At 38.8% G+C, this 22,038-nt stretch overlaps 1 protein-coding gene across 5 annotated transcripts in view; it reads right to left on the reverse strand.

Moving 5' to 3' along the window:
- The window catches only part of dab2ipb (DAB2 interacting protein b), a 127,422-nt gene extending 107,541 nt beyond the window's left edge, over window positions 1–19,881 (reverse strand). For 2 of the 5 annotated variants that reach the window (XM_067483611.1, XM_067483610.1), the window contains exons 1-3: window positions 19,754–19,881; window positions 9,888–10,012; window positions 5,965–6,070 (exon numbers count right to left, since the gene is read on the reverse strand). In XM_067483611.1, coding sequence (XP_067339712.1) covers window positions 5,965–6,070; window positions 9,888–10,012; window positions 19,754–19,793 — 271 coding nt within the window. In that variant the 5' untranslated portion in view covers window positions 19,794–19,881. Of the gene's footprint in view, window positions 1–2,069; window positions 2,336–5,964; window positions 6,071–9,887; window positions 10,013–19,753 lie in introns of those variants that run through there. The other 3 variants (XM_067483619.1, XM_067483617.1, XM_067483612.1) reach the window with 2 other exon arrangements.
- Window positions 19,882–22,038: the final 2,157 nt, after the last annotated feature.

Below are 22,038 nucleotides of genomic sequence, written 5' to 3' on the forward strand. Positions count from 1 at the left end.
GACAACACAAGTATAAAGAAATCTTTTATTAAAAGCCGAACATTGTTCAAGAAAAAGCCCTACAGCGCTTAGCCACAGACCACAGTTTCATATGGTTAAAATCTAGGAATCTTAAAAGTGCAGTCAGAAATGGAAAATAAGTAGAAAGCCTGTTGTTACTGTTGTTTTTTTATTTTTTTTATAAAAATAATCTTTGTAAAAAGAACAGAAGAAATTTCAACTAGTGCAATCCCATTGCCTAATAAAAGTTCTGTCTGCCACAACCACGCCCTCATGAGAAATTTATTTTTAAAAAGTACATGAGCAGACATTCAACCTTTCTTAACTAGGACAAAAACATGCAGACCTATTTACATGTCAATGAAGACCATGAATAAGGACTCTTTATTTCTCTTGCTTTTCACTGTCCACAATGAAATTTGCTCTCATCTCTATGTGCTTATAAAAGCTCATTTTAAGCCCCGGATTAGACATGGCTACCTGTGAAAAAAAACAAAACACTTCATGTAGAATCCACAGTTTGTTTCTGACGTAACTACGCACAACTTTGAATTTAGTTTGCCTCAATGCAGTTACAGTGCTGTCTGTTACTACATACTGATAATGTAAGTAGCATATCAACCTCTACTGTATACACACAAAGCAGTGTTTACAATTAAAAAATATGCATATGCTCTCCGAGGTACTCTGCTGCTTGGCAGCAATGGTGTCTCTGCGTGTGCATGTGTTCACTGTGTCTGACAAAGAGTGAAAATTGATGCTTGCAAGTCTTAGGAAGCATAAACTCTTCCTGGGAAACTGCAAGGCTGAGGTGAGAATATAATCCGACGATATCAGATTATTTCCTTTCTTAATTTAACCTCCTTCTGCTGTGTGAGGAGAGAGAGAGAGTGAATAATACTGCATAAAAATGACATTTCGTTTTGGGAACATTTACTGTGAAGGCGAGAAAACACTCAGTGTTCTCACTTATTTAGGTTCGATTGATAACAGAAGTTTCATGTCTCAGTAGATGTATACAAAAATGTATACAAGTTTCATTTTTAGCAGTTTTCTTTCCCTTTTCCGTGTCTCTCCTCCTCTGCCATGGCAGACAGCCCAGTGCATAAAGCAATGTGGTTTAGACGCTGGCAAAAAGAAACTACAGTCTCTTGGAAATATGTTCTCTGTTGACTCATACTGCTAACCACATTCTTCATCAGCAGCATAGGAGAGTCCTTCCCGTCGGCCATGAAGACAAAACATGGTCTTTTCTGGTCCAGTTAATAATACAGCATTTTTTCTGCCTTTGAACTATCTAGTTTAGGCTGTAACATTTGGAGAATTGAAAAAAAGAGGCAGTGGAAAATAAAGGAGAAGAGAAAGGGTGAGCTCTCTCACCGGCCTACAGTGCAGTCTAGATCCCCCTGGATTTATTTGTGTACATAACTCTCTCATTCTCTGTCTCTTCCCTTCTCTTTCTCCCACTTTCATTCTTTTGGGCCTCTCCGTGTCTCTAATACAACACCCACATGCTGCAAACACTACACAACATAGAAATATACAGATTCACATACACATCAAATTATCTTGCTGCTTTTGAACAGCAATGGTACACCCACGGCCATCACGCATGCCACAGTTAATTATTCTATTCAGAGACTTCCCTGCACCAGAAAGTTCATGAGAAAACAGCCAAAAATTGAAGATGAGGCAAATCCCAGAGAGATGTCCTTCAACATACTTTCTTTGCTTTTATAGCCAAGAACTTTAAATTCCTGTTAAAGTAATGACGAAAAGGTCATTTGAGCAAAATGTATCTAGCAGGCCGTTGATTTCATCACATTACTATGTAACACCCCTTCACCCCCTACCTAACAGAAAGGACTGAAGTCCTATTCATCTGACCACAGAAGCCCCAGTCAACAGCTTAAGAGCCAAATGGAAAGGCTAGTCATATTAGCAAACTAATAGGAAAACCATGTGACCTAAATCCCTTTCCAACACCATGGTCTTCAACTTTTTCCACAGTGTCACTTTTGTCATTTCTCATATTTACCTCCCACCCTGAAGCTGCAAATGTCACTTACCATGCTCTGTCTCTGGTTGGTTGCTGGTGTCAGGGTCCATGCTACATTCACAGTGGGATGAATGTCCAGATCAACACACCCATATCCTAAGGCAAAGTCAGCTCGCCAACTGAACTACAACTACTGAAACAACTACCAGCACGGCTTTGTTTCCTATGCTGCCGCTGTTCTCTCCAGTCCGAGCTGCTAGCTCTAGTCTGGCCCCTGCAGCCTGCCAGCTGAGCTCAGGCTTCTACCGCTGTGTTACATCTGTCTGACTGAAGCCCTCTCTGGAGAGTGGGAACAGAAGGAGAGAGTGAAAGAGTACAATGGAGCACAGGGAATGGGAGGGAGGAGAGAGAGAGGCAGTTTTTAAACTGTGGTGGCAGAGAGAGAGAGAGAGAGAGAGAGAGAGAAAGAGAGAGAGCGAGAGAGAGCGAGAGAGAGATATTCCACTTTGATCAACTTTACACTCTCAGCAGAGTTCTTTCTCATCAGAAGTGGGACTTACTAAGAAAGTAATCAGTGTGGAAAACATTGTCATGCCAAGGGAACTTAGGGACTAATATTGTAAGGTACCGCAGCCTGGATGTTAACAATAAGTGGACGGGGGCTGTGCTGGTTTTGCTAACAACTTTTGTCAGCTTGTTCAGTAAATTAGCATTAACGCTGCAAATACCCATTTTAATTATCAAATGTAATATATGAAATGTAAAGATACATTTGAAAAACCTTTGTTAAACTATTGTAGTTATGAATTCCAGTTCAAAAGACCTAACATGCATTAAATGAATTACTCTAGCTGCTTCATGAAAACAACAACTTTATCCTTTATAGAATGTATCTATATTGAGTCCAGCAACAAGAAGTGTTACCACAGCATCTACACACACTGCTGCACTTAAATTACCAGCTGATACAGATTCAACATTCAGTCTTCTACCCAAGTTATAGTTCATATTTCCTGTTTAAACAAGTCCAGTTTAAAAACACAATATAAGCATAAAGAGATGCACAACAAGCACAAAAAGATGCAAAATAACTCCAAAATAAATAACTTTGCCTGAAACTACATAAAATAGGTTCAGCTTAACAAAAATCAATCAAAAAGCATCTAAAAACAGACACAAAGTGATCAAAAGCAGAATCAAATCATCCACATATAGAAAATAATGGCTGAACAGTGCCCAGCCAAATTTAACTGACTAAGATTCTCGATTATGGTATAATGCCACAGAGGAGTTTATCCTTTTTAAAACCGTAAGACAAGATATTGACAAAGCAAAACAATCGATGATTTAGTGGTGTGGTCAGAACACAGATTGGAGTGACTGGAGTCTGATAAAGTCAAATAAAGGTTTGGTTAACTGTAGTTATAAACTCTAAGAAATGAGAGGGAGGCAAGCAGGACTTTGTTACATCAAATACATGAGTTATCCAGTTACATACAGTGCATCCAGAACATATTGAACTTTTTCCACATTTTGTTATATTAAAGCCTTATTCCAAAATGGATTAAATTCATTATTTTCCTCAAAATTCACACAGATCTGTGGAAGGGTACAGAAACATTTCTGCAGCATTGATGGTCCCAGTGAGCACAGTGGTCTCCATCATCATCTTATCTAAAACGTTAGATCTTCAGTGAGAACATCTATGGATAAAGTACAAATTGGAAAATAGGCCTGCATATGTACCAGTATCTGGCACATAAAAACCAAAAGTTGAAAACTTCCTTAAAGCTGCAGCCAGAAATTAAACATTTACCTTAGTAAAATTCAGCTCAGTTTTTCTGGTGGGAGTGTAACAGTGCTCTCCATCTCTAGTAGGTTTTCGCCGAAACCCAGATTAGTTCAAAAGAACATAGGAGGCGGCCGCTCACTATTCAGTCGGAGGATGAGACAAGATAAGAGAGCTCTGTGATTTACTGTGGATTTCTATTCATCCAAGTGTAGTTTTTGTTCATCACACTGCTTATTTGGAGACTGTGTTACACAAGGACAAGAGCAGGTGAGGTCTATGTCAATTAATAATTTTTAAAACATAGACTATGTCAGTGTTTGTAGTGTAGTGTAGTGTTCAATGGAGCAATGAAGAGGGGACTGGAACCCATTACCGTGTGTTTTTCAGGGATACATTCAATAAAAACCCTTTTGTCAATATGATTTGCAGAGTGGCACTTGTCTGTGTTCATGTGAAAATGATTTTGTATGTGAACATTTTAAGTATGTTTTAATGAAGCTTACACTGGGGCTAATGCTACAATAATGCACACGCATATCTGATATTTCGCAAGATTAATTAATTTTCCATTAGTGAATAATAACACTGCTTCTACTGCTAATTTGCAGCACCCTTTAAATATTCTTCATCACCTTCACCTTTATCACCTTTTAAGTTATAAATACTGGTTCATAAAAATTTTCTTTTTCGCCACGGGATTTTTCGCAACAGAAGCCATTCAGTATGTTCATTCAATGTTACATCTGATACGTAAATGCAGCTGTAGCATAGTTATTGTTCCATTGTTAACACTTTTTTTTTGTATACAAATAATGAATTACCTAAAAAGAGACAAAATATCTAAAAAGGTGCAACCTTGGTTGACACGACAGCCACTATGTGAACTGCTTATCCTATTTAGGGTCATGGTAGGCTGGAGCTTACTCACTACCAAAGCCGAAGAGGTGTTCTGTAATTAGTAAACTAGCTGTGTTGTTTCTTTTAGCTTCTGTCTTTTCTCAAATAAACAAAATCAACCTGGAGTAATCATATTGTACAAAACCAGTATAACAATGCGTCACCATGTCAGCCCACTGATTAGCACATAGTTGCCACTAATAATGCCAAATATGTGCTATGATAAGAATTCTGTGTAACTACCACTAAGAATGTGACCTTGCTTGAAATGTAAAGGGCATGAGAAAAAAAAACTGAATTTTCAAATAACAAAAGAATAAAATAGAGAGTAAGCAATATTATATAAAAAAATGGCATTTAAAGTATTTGAGCTGACCACACAAATGTAAATAAAAAGACACTTGAATGAGAACTAAGTTTTATCAATGGTTACGATGCTTTAAAACAAGTTTGCAGTGAATAAATACATATATGTTTTAACGCTATATTATTATTGCTAACCCTAAAATAAATGGATCCCTCTAATGGTCCATGGTTTGTAAACCTGCAGATGTCACTGTACCAAGCAACCAACTCAGACTCACTTCCTCAAACAGACAGGTGTGGAAAATTGCAAACAAAACAACAACAAAAAAAGCATTTAGTATGCACTCATTTAAAGGTGGGTCATGTTAGGGTGCATGCCAGCCAACATCTTAGCAACAGTAACCATGGGATACAAATGCTTGAATGTCAAACCTCTCAACCCCTTACTGACCACCGAGTGTCCCATTTTGACTACATTTTCTGTTTTCTTTCTCATAGACACACCCAACGTTTTTAGTGAGGAGCAGTCTTGGCCATAGACAGAGAACATATAATGGCATATACAAGCATTACATTGCATGAGAAATGCAGTGAAGCCTTATGAAACAGCAAGCTCGCCATCTAGTGGACATGAAGTACAATAAAAGTAACAGTGTGTTCAAAGGCTCTTCCATGCATGAGAGTAATGCAAGGTTTATGCTGGGGAGAAAAAAAGGATTTCTGCCCATATGGCCTATAGAAATTAATCTGTATATATTTGCTATATTTACGCAAAATTTTAAAAAGTCACCAAAATCTTTTTACAGTGTTAATTGTTTGATAATTGTTACATTTCTGATCATGATTAATTATTTTAATATATTTTCTCCACAAAAACAACAACAACAAAAAAAAACAATTATTTCCAGATGTGCATGGTGATGCTGATGTGTCCTGATCACTAAAGAGGTTATGTCCTCGAGCTACTTACCACTCTCCGTGGACAGCTGGCTGTGGAACTCTGGAAACTGTGTTTCCACTGGTACGCTGATGGTACGTCGCAGAAGATGGGTCTTGCATGATGCAGGGCGCCTCTCCTGCAAAAACAAGGCATGGATCTGCTGAGAAAGGCAAAGAAATGAGCCCACAGAGATGTAGAGTTACAGATTCAAGACAAATAACACGGTGAAAAAAATTCAACAAACGGCACAGATGCAAAGTAGGCACCAATAAAGAATAGAAGAAAAAAATCTAAGAATAATTGCGGTTGTAACAAATCCACACACAATAAACACAGAGGCTCCTTATCTAAATTGTTGGGGTTATTCTAATTACCATATCTAATGCTGGGTTGGGCCAATAGCACACAAAAGCTGTAGTGGCCCAGATAAAGCTTGAGTCACTAGACAAAACAGAACAGGCATTAGGAGCACATCAGTCTGTGTCAGCCCATATCTTGCTATAACTTGCATAGCAAATGTTTCAATAGATAAAACAGACAAAGGAAGAAGGATGGCTGTGGTGAGAATGCGGTGAGTGAAAGAACAAGGGAAAGGGCTTGATGTCCTCCAAGAGGAGTGATAATGGCTTATCGAACATCCTCACACCTCTAAACTCAATGCAGCACCCTGTCTGTCTTGTTTCTCCCTTCCTTCTTTCCATGTCCATCTGTTCATCATTCTGTTTCTCTCCCATCCCCTCTGCAAGGCGCCGCTTTACTTGTCTCATGAGACCCGGGTTTAGGGACAGTTCTCACTGACACCATCTCTGACGTAGTAATGACTGGTGGTCTGAGCTATGACTAAGCAAGATGAGCTGCAACAATGTGCAATGACTGGGAGATACTGTAAACAACAGTGTACTGTTCAGCCGAGACTGCTGTGCATTCTGTGGCTTTTGCGTAAAATTTATTTCATAATGATATGGGCAGCATGTTGGTGAAGTGGGTTAGCGAGGCTGCCTCACAGGTAGTAGGTCCCTGAATTAAATCTACCCGCCAACATGCGGCTTTTCAGTGTAGAGTTTGAATGTTCTCCCCATGTTTGATTGGCTGGTGACCTGAGACAGGCTGATGTACCCCGCCTCTCACCTAATGAAAGGTAGGGCAGGTTCAAGCCCCCCGTGACCCTGAACAAGAGAAGTGGTTAAGATAAGGGATGAATGGATAATCCCACTTATGCAAATATTAAGTTGTGGTAATTTATAAGCATAGATAGATAAGCATCACCTGGATTCATATATCTAAAATTTTAAATATATAATAAATATTAGTAGAAAAAAAAAAGGACACAGTCAAAGTGCAGAACTACAAACACATCTGCTTTCAGTCTGTGTCACTATTCCTCCTTTCTGGCTCCCTCTCCATGTGTAAAACTGTCTTACAATTAGAGAAGCATCATTCTGGCTTTAAAGTCAGCATTAGTTGTTCCCTCTGTATCACAGTTTATCTTCATTTATATCAATGTTAAAGAGTAAAGGGGAATAATTGGTGTATGGAAGAAAACGATGGACAGGCACTACTGATCAGAAAAAACATGATGATGGTAGAATCAAGTGAAAAATAAATACAGATGAACAAATGAAAAAGAGGGATAAGAAGAAAAGTGACAGTTTACCAAAACCCCTAAAGCCAAAACTCCTTCCCAGCCAACAATATATCAAAACATTTGTGAACGGCTCTTAGCAGCTTGCTATACACATTGATTTTTCTTTCCTCAGATTCTTGCATTTTAGTTCATTCTGGTGTTAATAGATTTATTGAGTACACAGGACAATACAGTGTTGGAAAATGGAAAATACATTTTTATTTATTTATATAAGATACAGTGTAATATTAAATATATAACCTATAGATTAAAAAAAAACAAAAAACAAAAAAACACATTCAACACATATTCTACACCATATCATCCCACGCTCATCTGGACCAAGCCATTATAAGAATGTATCATCATTTTAACCTGGAGTTTAATGATATAACACAGAATCCAGCAATGACCCTTTCAGAGTTTAGGTCTCAAATGAATTCATTTAAAAGCTGTTGTTCATTGTCGCGGTTAAACAAAAAGCACTGTAGGGGAATGGCAGCCAGCGGGTCGACTGAAATAATTCTTTCCCACAATTATGGTTCTATTTCAACATGCCATACCTCAGTAATTGCAGACAGAGGAAAAATAACGCCACACTTTTCTCTCCACTTCAAGTGGTCATGCTGGTATGTAAAAAGGTTTGGCAAGCCAATATCAATGCCTTATCTGAGGGTTTTCGTGACTCTGAAACAGTGCCCTTATGTTTGAGCACCAGTGAGATTAACTGTTAATTAATCATGTGCTCTTGTACAAGATACTACAACAACTAAGAGGAGCACCAGACAAATTAGTTTTCATGAGCTATTTGCACCAATATTACCAAGGATGGCATGCAGAAGCAATAGACCAGCCTTTGTAAGCAGCTTCCACTGGCTCAGGTTTAAGTTTGGAAGAAGCATGCATGGTATTACCTAAGGTAGCTCCACACACCAACAGTCAGCTATCCTCCTGACAGTGATCGATCAAGTCTTTTCTTCTTTTTCTTTAAAGTATACATAATCTGCAATTGTTATCTATAATAAGTCAATCATTATTTAATATGATTAATATAAATTGGGAGCACTGCATTGCCATCTGTGTTTGCTGTTTACTTTTTCCAACTATGATACCAAAGTGGAATTGAAGAGCTGTGACTTCAACAGGTACAGTGAGGTCCAAATCAATTCAAACCAGGCTGGACTCAGAACACTGAAGCCCTCTTCAGATAGGGACAGGCTGTTTTTCTTCAGATATTTCAGCAGTCTGTGCTCTGCGGTGGGGACTTCAAGGGTTGCCATCAGCAAGAAAAAAAAATTCTCTCAAGGCATTCGTGACCTTGCACTCGACCTTTCATTACCAAAACCTAATCAGGTTATCCTTGTGTCCAAAATATACATGTATGCATTGTTATACATTCTCCATATATATATATATATATATATATATATATATATATATATATATATATATATATATATATATATATATATATATATATATATATATATATATATATATATATATATATATATATATATATATATATATATATATATATATATATATATATATATATATATATATATATATATATATATATATATATATATATATGAGTCTAAAGAAAAAACATTTAACCAGTAGGAGAGTGGGATACCAGAGTAGGATATGTAGAGGCTGTAAATGTTAGTGCAGACAAATCAACAACAGGATAAGGCAAATAGAACAATGTTATTTCAATCACCCTGGTGATTCCTGATAGGTTCCTAACATCAGGGCTTTTAATTTTATAGGAAAAACGTGCATAAACCAGTGTGGCATTAAAATGAAACATGACAGGTAGAGAGCCAGTTTGAGATACCCGTTTGCTCTACATAACCTGTTGGTGTCCACTAAGGGATGGATTTATACATAGAATGAATTTTCACACAACCAATCATTCAGCCAAGAGCTTGGGTTTCCCCATAGTGTGCTCTATGTTGCTGTTACAGAGTAGAGACAGCAGATTAATAAGGGGCCCTACAACATCCCATCCCTAGCAGTGTGAAGCAAACAAGGCACAGGCTGAAAAGGGAAACTTACTTTACACTTAAAGAAACACATAACAGCAACTGATGACCCAAATAAAATGTCACAATTTAAAATGTTTTACACGAATGTAAGAGCTGTCATTAAATATGCTGCATACAGAGAAATACTTTAGTGTGGTTGGAATAGAGCTACAAAATAGGAGAAGATTATATAAAATTGTCAAGGAGAGCAAAAAATGAACATGAGAGGATAAAGGAAAACACACTGGTAACACAGTGGGACATGACAGACAAGAGAATGTACTCTGTGCTCTTACCACCTCCTCCTCATTCAGAAGCAGCACCTGGCAGTCAGCAACTACACAGTACTTTTGGTTCCACACAGTTTGCTCTTCATAGGAGTGACCACGTGACATCCAGTGTCTTGGTGGACACCGTACATCTAGAGAAGACAAGGGAAAGAAACACATTGACAAGCAAAATATATGATTTGTAAAGCCAATAGAAAGATTTTAAGTCAAAAGGGAACCATTTTCAACGTTCAATGTTCAAAAAGTTTTCCTAGTTACAAATGCCAGTGGAGGGTAATGACTACAAAAAGCTCTCTGCTTTCATTCAGGTAAAGATCGGATAAAAAGAAAACAACTGAGACATGAGGTGACAAATCTCAGAAAAGAAATACATAAGCTTTTGCCACAGTGGAAATGCAGTCTAGCAATTCTCACACATATGTTACAGTGACCACATTAATTAACATGGATGATAATCGAAGAGATTCACTAGAAATATGTTATTTGAAACAAGCTCTTCATTGAATCTCAGGTATTCTCTGGTTACACTGTATGCAGTAAGCAAAGAGATTTCTGCTGGCTAAACTCTAGACATCCACTTCATCGTCTCTGTGAAGATTTAGATCACCTGCTGGTGCATCTTTTTTGAACTGTATTGTTTGTGTGTAGTTAGGCTAGAGGCTACTAAGTGAAGTATATGGGTCAGAGTGTGCTGTTGTGATGGTGCATAGCAGGGTAGCCCATATTCCTATTCCCTACATGGAGCTGCAGTGGCTTTTTTCATACAAAACATACCACACTACTATATCTGAATCACAGTAACTGGGAAAACATGGAAATATAGGGGTATACTGATATAATTAGTCAGACAGACATTCGGGCTTATTTTATACAGTTCATTCCAAAGTATTTGTGCTTGTGGTGGCTTTGAAACAGGAGGTTTTCATCTCTGTTCTCAGAAATGTAAAAATGGAAAACTCTTCAGTCATGCACAGTTTCTCAAACGAATTTTCAATGCTCTGAGGGCTTTATTATTCATAAAATGCACTGACATTTTCTATCACATATTTTTTAATTATCTCAGTTAGAACATCGTGGAATTAGACCTCCTGCACTTTGGGCTTGATTGTCAAAAAGCCCATAATGCATACATAAACTCTAAGGCTGTCACAATGTTGTCAGCCATGTCTCTTTGATCATTTTTCTCTTAGCAACTGCGTCATATCCCAGGCAGCCTCATCACCGTGCCATTACAGACTATGTCACCAGACACATTAATGCATAAACACACACACACGTGGATACAGCTACAGCATATTGCATCTCTCTGATCAGCTTACACACTGCTCCCATCACAGTGTGGACAGGAGCAGGTCATGCACATGGTTTTTCAGTTAGAGGAGCTTCTTTCATGACAGGTATTTAATCCTAGTGTTGATTAAATTATACACAGGCTTTGAAAGTGAAGCTGACATAAGAGAAAATGGCAAGTAACACAGAAATGAAGAAGTTTTTCATCTGAGGCAGTAGTGTTTGGTGCAGTATGCCCAGCTTAATTTACATCAATAACGCAACAGGGGTAAGACTCTCTGGCAACATAGCACTTGGGTATCTACTACAACGGAGTAGGGTTTAAAATAAATAACACGAATCACGGACAAGACCATGCCAGAAAAAAAACTACAGTGGAATTTTGCAATACAGTTCTAAGGCAGGTCACCAACAGAACTTATGACTCTGCTTGACTTCGAGACCCAAGGACCACTTGCTGATGTGATATGAATTACACAGATTTTTATGGCCTTGCTGGTTTACTGATCAGGTGTAAGACAGGTACATTCTATTGGTAAATAATATTTGGCAGACATTGTTAACTGAGGTAGCAGGATAGGTTCGTATGCACAAACTCACAAAAAGGTACATGTAGGCCTTGAGGAGCATTCTTCAGCAATTATCCAAAGGTTACAACATTACAGCATTAAATACATACTAAAAATGAAATACTATGGCTCAATAAAGGTAAGGATTACTTTAGGCATGCGCAACACTTGTGATTAAATGATCATAGGCGGGAAGATTATGTGCAAAACATGCACAGCCGAGATTAACTGAGTCTGTAAAACTATTTAGAGACACCCAAGTCTTAAGCCTCAGTATCTACGGTGTATGGTATTTCAGAAGCCAAAAAAAAAGGGCAGAATATCTCAAAGTAGACAGTCTGCATTCACTTTTGGAACTTGCAGCTGAAGCCAGTCTGGGGAATTTGTTTGATAGGTACCAGATGGCCAGGTAAGAAAAACAGCATTAATAATTTGGCCATCTTTTCCAGACATTAAATAGGCAGGAGGGAAACTGTGCTATTTTCTTACACAGGTGAGCCTTAGAGATACTCCTGAAAGCATTTTGTTACTTTAAAAGTTTTTGCTGCTAAACCACACAATATGCATGATCCCTAAATTAGCGTCGCATTAACCGGATATGAATATGGCACAGTATGCAGTGAATGGATGTGTGGTGTCTGCACTCTGGCTTCTCATTTAACAACACATTTTCTACCTCATCTCAATACATCTTTGTACCAAACACGATCAACATCTCATCAAAGCAAAAAGTTAAAGAGCACACAGCAGCATTCCTACAGTTAACCTGGACTAGTACTGGCAGTATTTGCTTTTCTGTACTGTAGGTACTTTGCATCGCCATTGTCTCGTCTAGGTAACAGGTAACCGTTCACTTAAAAGCTAAATAAAAATACAGTATGTAACATTTAGTAGAAATCTGCGTCGAAATTTCCTGGCAGCTGTTTCAATAACCAAAAGCTCGTTTAAAACATTTGTACGGATACTGTAATTTGGAATGCCAGAATTAAATTATATAATATAAAATATTAATAATTTTTAAAAAGGGAGGTAGCCTACAAACTAGTTAGCTATTATTTTCAGAGCTAACTTAAGTTGCATTTATAGAAAGCCAAAACATGATTTTTGTAACAGCTTATGTTATCATATAGTATTTGTTTGAAACGTTATCACACTTACACTTAAATATAAAACTACAGTCTAGGTAAAAATAAATAACGCAGTTGTGTAAGTTATACAGTAACTTATAACCAAAGAACTTAGCATGTTAGCTTAAATGAGCCACTTTCATTTTATTTTTTGTATTTTCTGATGCTGCACATTAACGGGACATTTAAATGCATATATTTGCCGGTATTTTTTTATTTTTTTGGCCCTCTCACCTGTTAACACGGCCATAAAGAGACTCGAACACTGCGAAGGCAGCAGTCCAGCGCGCGCCGTTCAGACATGATTAGCTCGCTTCTTCCTGCACGAAAGCGTCCACGAATTTCCTTTTTTAAAATGGCTACTGACATCTATCGTCGATCAGCGGGATCGTACTGAAACTGATTTGGCAGCCCAACACTGAAATCAATGCTGCAGAAGATGATTCAGAACGGTGGGGTGTTTGAAGTCTAACGTCTCCTGAAAGTTGTGATGTGTGACTGACACCTCACTAGAGCTTTAGAACTGAAGTGCATCTCTGCAGCATTCTTATAGTTCTGTTAGTCTGGCCATCTCATGTTTTTTATCTTTCTCTAACAGAGACCAGGAGAAATACCAGTTTAAAAAAAAGTACCTCTAAATTCAAACCTAAAGAAAAGAGATTATATGGTCGAGGACATGACTGTGTTACACGCCATTCTGCCCTCTTTGCACGTGTTGCCTTTGAGTGTCGAGCAGGTACAAAATCAAGAGCAATCGACATTTTACTGACGCTCAAATGAATAGCAGCAAAACGAGACAACGGAATATGCAGTTACTGGATTTGCGTATGAGTGCACTGACGTGTTTGTGAAAGCCCAATGTAATGGATGAGAGTGTTTCACTCTGTTTGTTAAAGATAATAAATGTTCCAATCAGATAACACCAACATTTTCCAGCCTAGATGACAAGCATGGACACATTATATATGCATTTACTCGCCGTACTGCTCTTTCCTATGTTTTACATATTAGTGGCTGGCTGAGATCAATAACTGCACAATATTAGCATTTCTTTCCCCCTGCCTCATATTTCACCAGCTGCTCTAGAGCCCTTTCGTCAGGTATTGATAGAATAAATATAAAAGGCACTAATGGTATCAGATCGATACTTTAAAGTTGGCAGAGATGCCTGACAAATGCTTTGGCTAAAACCTCCCTTTCTGTTCCGGTAACAATGTAGAGTAAGCGAGAGAAAAAATTGGAGCGAGGATGTGATCGACCATAGATTTTGGAGTGAAGCACAAACACAGAAGCTGTAAGACAGTATGTAGGCTTCCTTGTTGAAGTGTAATCTTAGGAAAACTGTTAAAAACATACGCATTTGTAGATATTTTAGGTTTTATTTGTTATATTTTGGGTACCACACAAATTCAGTAAGATAGAGGTTGCTGAGAAGAATTATGCATAAGCAACCGGGTCTTTCTGGTGGAACTGTAAACTCTTTTATTCCCAGGCTCCTCGGGGGCCCCGGAAGCCTATCAAGGCCCCCCATTCGATGGAGAGAGCTCCTCTTAGGGGTTTATTGGGGCAGCTGGGGTCTAAAATGGGAGGTTTAAAAGAGTTTACAGAAATTATTGCAAATTGTGCCCATCTGAGTGGCCATTTTTCAAACATTGTCAGTAATCCCTCCCCTTCATTTTTTGTGGGGCCCCAGGAATTAGCTTTGTTTGCCTCTGCTGAGGGTACATCCCTGCTATCTCAGAGCTATGTCCCGGTGGTCTGTTCTTGCACCCTGCCACAGCACAGCTGTCATCTTATTAGTTACCCCAATAATTTTGCTGCCACCGATGAAAAATATACAACAGTAGCTTGAGTGGACCTCGTAGACTGAGTGAGTGCTGACTTGATGCCAAGCTCAGGATAAGCATGTTATAATCCTAAACAAGCCTAATTTTTTTGCTGCTATATTCAAACAGTCTCCTGAAATTTAAATCCTAAATCCCCATTCTCACTAGCTCACAAGTGGCATGCTTAATAATAATTTAAATGACTTTGAACACAGAGTACAACTGTCACTTTTTTGTAATTATTTCAAAAAATAATTTCATGCAATGGCAGTAACAGGGCCACGAAGATATAGCAACTAGATTGGGAAAAAGTGACAGAACAACATAGCTTTTTGATGTGCATTCAAGCATGCATTGAAATATAAAATCAGAAATCCTGCCTGCCGCCAGGAGGCTCGGACGCAGCCCTGAGCCCCTGGATTTGCTGCGCCGCTCATGGGAAGCTTCATTTTGTTTTTTAGTCATACAAAGCAGCGCTGAAAAGACCACAAGGTCAGACCACATGCAGGGACTGTGATTGAACTTCCTCTCAGAGCTTTCCGGAAATGCCATGCGAGCAAATAAATGCCATGAGCTTTCCCGGTGCCTTCAGCTGTTGACTGCCACCAATCACAGCTTGAGGAGTATGAGACAGAAAATGACGCATAAACACAAATGAACATGATTTTGTCAATTTTATCTAGACGGGAGTTGAGACGTGATTTCACCAGCAGCATCACTCTGGAGGATTTAACACTGCCAGTGAGAGCCACTCATTCACACGTGCGGCCTGGAGGGTCACACTGAATCACAGCTGTCAAGTAACAGACACAAAGAGATGCCAGTATTAAAAGTGCTCTAGGAGGATGAAAAGACCACTGGCACGAACCCAGAAGAGACATGTCAACCAACCAGTCAATGTCACAATGAAGCAAGCTGAAGAAGAGAAAAAGTCTCTGTGGTCGCTGCTACTCAAACATGAAGCTTGAGCAGTTTTGTAGCTTCTGGTCATCAATTAAAATTTAATCTCCAGTTGCAATCGTCAGTCAGCTGAGGAAATGATCAAAGATCAGTGTTCTACATATGAACACGTTCAGGCTCCTACTGAATCAGCGTCACAACACTTGCAGAGAACAGAAGTTGTCTTGGAGACACTGGTGTGAATAAAACGCAGGCAACTGACAACTTCAGGGATTTCAGAGTGAACATGGCCTAATGACAACTGAGTGTCAAAGACTGACTTTAATGATCCCCTACCACATCTGTGCCAAGCTTCATCACCCTTCACCAAATCTGTCTGCATTTGAACAGCATATCATTAAATCTGCACTAGGAAATAAAGAGACTTTGGAAACACGTGTTGAAAATAAAATCAATATAAGGTCCGACACTTATCAAAGATAAATATGGCAGGCTGGTTATGGAACCGTCTAGTCAATCAGATATTCTGTAAAGCACGAGGTTTGTTTTCGTGCATCACTGCTTTTATTGTACATTTAAATGCAGAGACTGAAGTCCATGTTTGGCAAATATAACAGTGAATTATCCTCAACTGTGATTTGTGTGCACATGTTGTCTGAATGTCTGTCTATAACAAATTCAGCTTTGCAAGAAGTAGCAGAAAAATAGTTTAAAATGTCTAAACTAAAGAAGGGAGTGTACATTTTTTTGTTTGTTTGTTTGTTTGAATTGCAACAAAGTTAACTAACTAAGTTAGCAACAAGTCCTCCAACCTGGCAAAAGATATTCCTTTGGACAAAGTTCTGCACTGTGAAAAAGTTATTATTACAATTATCGCTCATCAAAATGTGATTGCTCTATTTTTCCTGTCTGGAAACAAAAGGGGGTGAGTTATCCTTCTGTTGTAACAGCTGCCACACTTGTTTTGAGTCAGGTTGATTGGCTCACTAACATGCCCATTGTCTGCCTCTCTCTCTCACACACACACACACACACACACACACACACACACACACACACACACACACACACACACACTCACACACTGAGTGAGAGTGACAGCTGACTGCACTTTTGAACAAATGAGTGCCCATGCTTTTATTTTTTGAATTTTGATTACTTCCTCAACTGTTGCTGAGATAATGTTTGTAAGAACAATGCTAACCGACGTATCAAAAATTTGTTAAGCTCTCTGAAGAACAGCCGGACTGTGAAAACTAAATGTGAAAAAGTGTCGGCAAGTGTCTCTGTGTTGCTGTGAATGCACAGCCTGATTAAAAATGCACTTGGTGCAAGGACAACTCCAAAAAGAGTTATAAAAATGTAAACTGTCAGCCAGGAGACAATTAAAAAGGATAATGCCTGAATAATAATACAGATCAGATACGAAAAGCTTTCATTTCACATTTGTAGGCTTGTGGCTGTGAACTCCCAATACATTTACTTTGGGTAGTTGTCTCTCTTAGGTGATGGGTGTTGGTCATGTAGGCAGTGCAACACAGTTTTTGTTGCACACAAACCGACCCAGACTGCGAGCTCTCTGATGAAAGTGTCTCTGTCTGACCCGCTGTCAGAAAGGAGATGATCATATCTCATAACATAGTGCATGGAAGTCTATGACCAGCTGTCACACGTCAGATTCTTCAACTCATCTCTTCATCGGAAGTTTAGCCAAGCAATGACAAGTCATTCCAGGATTTTATGGACCGTTTTGTGATTGTTGTGGCGTAAAATGCCCGACAGCTTTTCTAAACAATGTGATACACATTTCAAGTTTTTTATGAAATGAGCATTTCTGACTAGATCACACAAAAATAGAAATCCGCCCTGCAGCAGTTCACTTTTATTAATTTGCCTGTTGGTGAAATGTGGGCTTGATGTGTCAGAATAAAATGGGTTTGCCAAACGTAAAAGTTCACCTTGAGACCCACTTACAAAAACTACAAGGTACAACAAATGAGCATGTGTGTGTGTGTCAGTCATTCTTCTAGGAAAATGCAATGCATGTTCAGGAAATGATTGTTGCCAGTCCTCTTCAGTGCAGCTTGGCTCTTTAAGTGTTTGCACATTCAAACTGTTGTAGAAACTGTGCCAAGGCATTAAGAAAATGTATTGTCATCAGAAAGGAAACGCAGTCACGTGCAGCAGAAATGCAACATCAAAAAGCTGAGAGTGCATATTTTGTTACCTTTACTGTGTTACATAATAATAATAATAATAATAATTTTTATTAATAATTTTATTGATGGTTTACACCCTTCTCACATTTAACTGCTAGTGAAGCTTCAGATTCCTCACTATTATCCTCCTTGCCACCAGCTGCAGGTCAATGCAACACACTTAAGGGTAAATTATTTTTTCTCCTCCATGCTGAGGTTGCACTACTAAGAACAGGCATCCATCTGAGAGGCTCGTGAATCAAGCAGTGCATCCACAATCAGAGCTGTGCTGCTGCCTTGTTTGCTGGTGGTTTGCTCACAGATTTAGTGCAGCAACAATGACGTGATTTAAACCGAGGATGTACTGATAATAAGTTCACCTGGGAGCCTGAACCCAACAGGTGACGAGTGTCAGGTGTAGGTGTCGTGACGTGTCAGTAAAGCATAAATTGAGCTGTTGGCAGCCACAACAACGTTGGGTTTTTGTCTTCCTCCAATTGACGCTGCGCTTGTACAGTCACATTTAAAACTCATTACTTAGTCAAAATGTTTCGGGAACACAGTGGATGAAAACTAATTGTTATTTAAGTGCATCTGACCTGAACTAATCATTTGACATACAAATGCGTCTCCGTCAGCATTATCTATTTATGCATTTGTGCTCACAAATCAGTTTTAGTGACCTGTCGCTAAGAAAATCTAACACACATTGTGGTTTAGTTTGGGTGGGCAGGACATTTTGGTCTGAACGGCAAAAGATTCACAATAAAATGGCACCAGAACAAACAATAATAAACAATAACTTGTGGTCTATACAGAAGATCCTGCCCAAATTAACTAAAATAAGTTTGCAAATGTGATACTGTTTCAGACTAACCACATTACGAAGATGGGAGTGAACAGACACCCGAAAGATGATATGATCACATTGAAGTTAATTGCAGAAAAGTGTCATTATATGGCTTTTGCAAGTACAGTGGTTATATGGTTTTTCAGATCCTCCAGTTTTCACCTTTGTAAAGACATAAGGAAATGCATAGTGACATCAGTAGCACATCAGGCAGCAGTTTACTTGTTTACAGTTTACTTTTGAATGAAGAGGGCAAAAATCCACAAAACACAAAATGTGATTATTCTGTTGCCCTGCAACTTTTGTACTTGTGACAAACTCTCGAATGAATGGCCTTAATGTGTTCTCTGCTGCACAATGAAGAAAAGGCTCCTAACACCGTTCTCCTTTGTAATTCATGACAGCCGGACATTCAGCTACTGTAAATCAATTGATACCAGAACAACAAGGGAACTTTAGCTCCAGGTTAACATTCGGTTCCCGTGGTTCTCTTTTGTCTAATCAAACAATTTAAAAGCTAACAAAAGGTGAGGGTGCATAGTGTGCTTTCCCCAGCAGGATCAGCGTCCACAGGACAAGTAAACAGGCTTTGCACTGTTTAACAAACCAAGCAACTGATTGGATCTCTTAAAAAGTTCCATTCAAATCAATGCTCTGTTCGAAAAATCAACCATAAAATACTTAACACAAGGAGATCCAAGCTAAAGTGGTGCCTGCCATTTATTGTATCTAGGTCATGAGAATGCAATATTCTCTAGCCCATATGTACTTTCACAGCTGGGCTTTGGATGGAAGGCAGTCGGACTAGAAGGAGCGACTTTAATTGTTCCAGCACTGGCATATGGAAAAAGGTACGCCTCCTGTTTTTCTACACTAACAATCATCATTGCTATCACCTATTACTGCAAAACACTTGTACTGAAGGGCATAGATATGAGAGAAAAAGAAAAAAGACAGATGGATACAGAGATAAAGAGAGAGGGACAGAGAAACATGGGTAAGAGATGCCAGGGAAACGAGAAAAATAACAGTGACAGCAAAAAGGGAAACAAGATGAATAATGATGCAGAAAAAGTGAGCGATGACAGAGATACACTTCCATTTGCATTTACCTGACAGGGAATCAGAGGAGATTCTTTCTCGCTGCTGCATCTTGAATGCTGGCTTCAGTGTAACACTGTGTGTATGTGTGTCCACAAGCTACAGAGGGAGCCAGCCAGCGTGCCTCCCAGTGTGTTTTGATGACGGAGTCCCGCGTAGCAGATCAGGGAGCGAGCAAGCAAGTGAGTGTGCAACAGAGCCGGGAGGAAGGTGTCAGAGAAGAAATGAGCTTATTAGCAGCACGAGTGTCTCCAGTTTCAATTTCTTTCTGTCTCATTTTCTGTGTGTGGGGATGTCACTTACACAAAGCACATGTACTGCAGTTGGGGATTTATGAGGTACAGGGAGATGGGAGGAGCATGAGGAGGTGGAGGGGAGGGATCAATTGAGGGACAAGGGTTTAAGAAGAGGAAAAGAAAGTGGTGAAGAGAGGAAAAAGCAATCACCTTTAGTGTAGGGTCATCCAGTGAGCCATTACTCTTCCCTGCCCTCCAAAATAACAAGCAAGGCAAGTTTCCATTAAACTAAAATCTTACTTAGTGAATTCTTGCACACTATTAAAGCTTTCATGACACAAAGTGGAACAAGTGCAACTAAGAAGAGTAAAATCTGAGTTTGATTCTTAACGTTATGCTTGTTAAGATAAACAAGAATGTTCTTCCACACGATTCAAACCCTTAGATGGCAACGGGCAAAGTTACCAAAACCCACCACAGTCCGTAGCTACCACCGGATGTGATCCTCACTTCAATCCTGGAGCTGCTGATTAAAATATTTAGTCCTCTGGTGAACAACTTGTATAACCTGATGCCAAATACATCAGTAGGCAGAATGGGTCTCTCTGGCCCCGCTGATGGAGAGACATTTGTACTTACAGTATATAGTAGGAGACACCTATAGGTGTAACAGGGAGACAGCTGGAACATTCTTCATTTTTCAGCTCATGTCTATAATGCATTGAAACTGAGACGTGTGAGGGCATGAACTGCTACATCCAAACTTTCAGCCTTTTCCTTAAACTTTCCGGTTTAAACTAAACTTTACATTTAGGAATAAATGTCGTAAAGTCTAGTCCAAAAACATCCAAAGGTGAAAATTATGACAAATGTCTGGGCAAATTATTGAAAGAAAAAAAAAGAAAAGAGTTCAAAACTCTGAGTTACATAAGAGATTTGGTCTAGAACAAAATACCAGCTGGTAAAGATGGAACAGACTTTAAATGCTTTATGTACCGAGGTACCTGATACATAACGATAAAGCACTTTTTTGATAATTATATATAGTACATACATCTAATAACTCTAATAACTAAAGCCGTCAAATAAATGTAATGGAATACATTGTACAAGATTTCTTTTTGAGTTGTATTGGAATAAAAATGTAACATAGTATTTACTTTGCACCTGTCAAACTTGAAGCTTTTATAAGTATTGCCTTATTAATGAAAAAGATATTATTTAGTGCCCTTCATCTTAGTTGTGTTGTTATTTTATTAGTTTTTTGAAGTATTGGAACAGGGGCCATTTAGGAAAATGCCAGGAATGCACCTTGTTTCTAAAGACTGTAACGATCTTGGTCTGATAACAGGGATGTCAATATGCATATGTTTGTTTCACTTCAACTTTGTCACTTTATCCAATGTGAGTTTTTCAAGCTTTACATCTTCAAAGGTCTGGTCACCCTCCACTGTGTCCCCTCTGGCTAAAGGTTCCTCTGATCGACTCTCTTATTGGGCCTGGTGCTGTATTTTTCATACATCAGGATTCTAATGTAGTGTGAGGATGGGACATCAGACGCCTCAACCAATTCCTGTAAAGCTCATCTTCCTCCATCTAAAGAGCAAAGTAAACGTCGCTGCTTTCGTTATGAGTTCATTCATAGGTTTTAAAAAAGCTCCAACTATTTGAAATGTGACCTAAAATTGAAAAATATTCAGCCACGTAGAAAGTGAAGTAGATCACCTGCAAATGGAAGCAGATCTGGAAGTTGCACTTCGGCTTGAACAAAACTATTTTTAGTCTAGAGGAACTAGTTGGGACCCTTCAGCAAAGTGGATTGTTTACTATGCCAGGATGACATTTGTAGCTGTAGCTTAAACTAGTTAGCCACAATGTTAACAACACTTCAGATCCACACATTGTGATCCAGGCGTCTTACACATACAGTGGACGTGGAAGCACAAATGTCAGTAACAATATCAATGACACACAATTGCTAAATATACTGCAAATTTGAAAAAGCATGTTGTATGTTTGAGCCGAGCTGCTTTTCCCAGGGGTCCTCGGGAAATGTCTGA

The sequence above is a fragment of the Channa argus genome, chromosome 18, assembly GCF_033026475.1.
Source record: "Channa argus isolate prfri chromosome 18, Channa argus male v1.0, whole genome shotgun sequence".
In the NCBI taxonomy this organism is placed as follows: domain Eukaryota; kingdom Metazoa; phylum Chordata; class Actinopteri; order Anabantiformes; family Channidae; genus Channa; species Channa argus.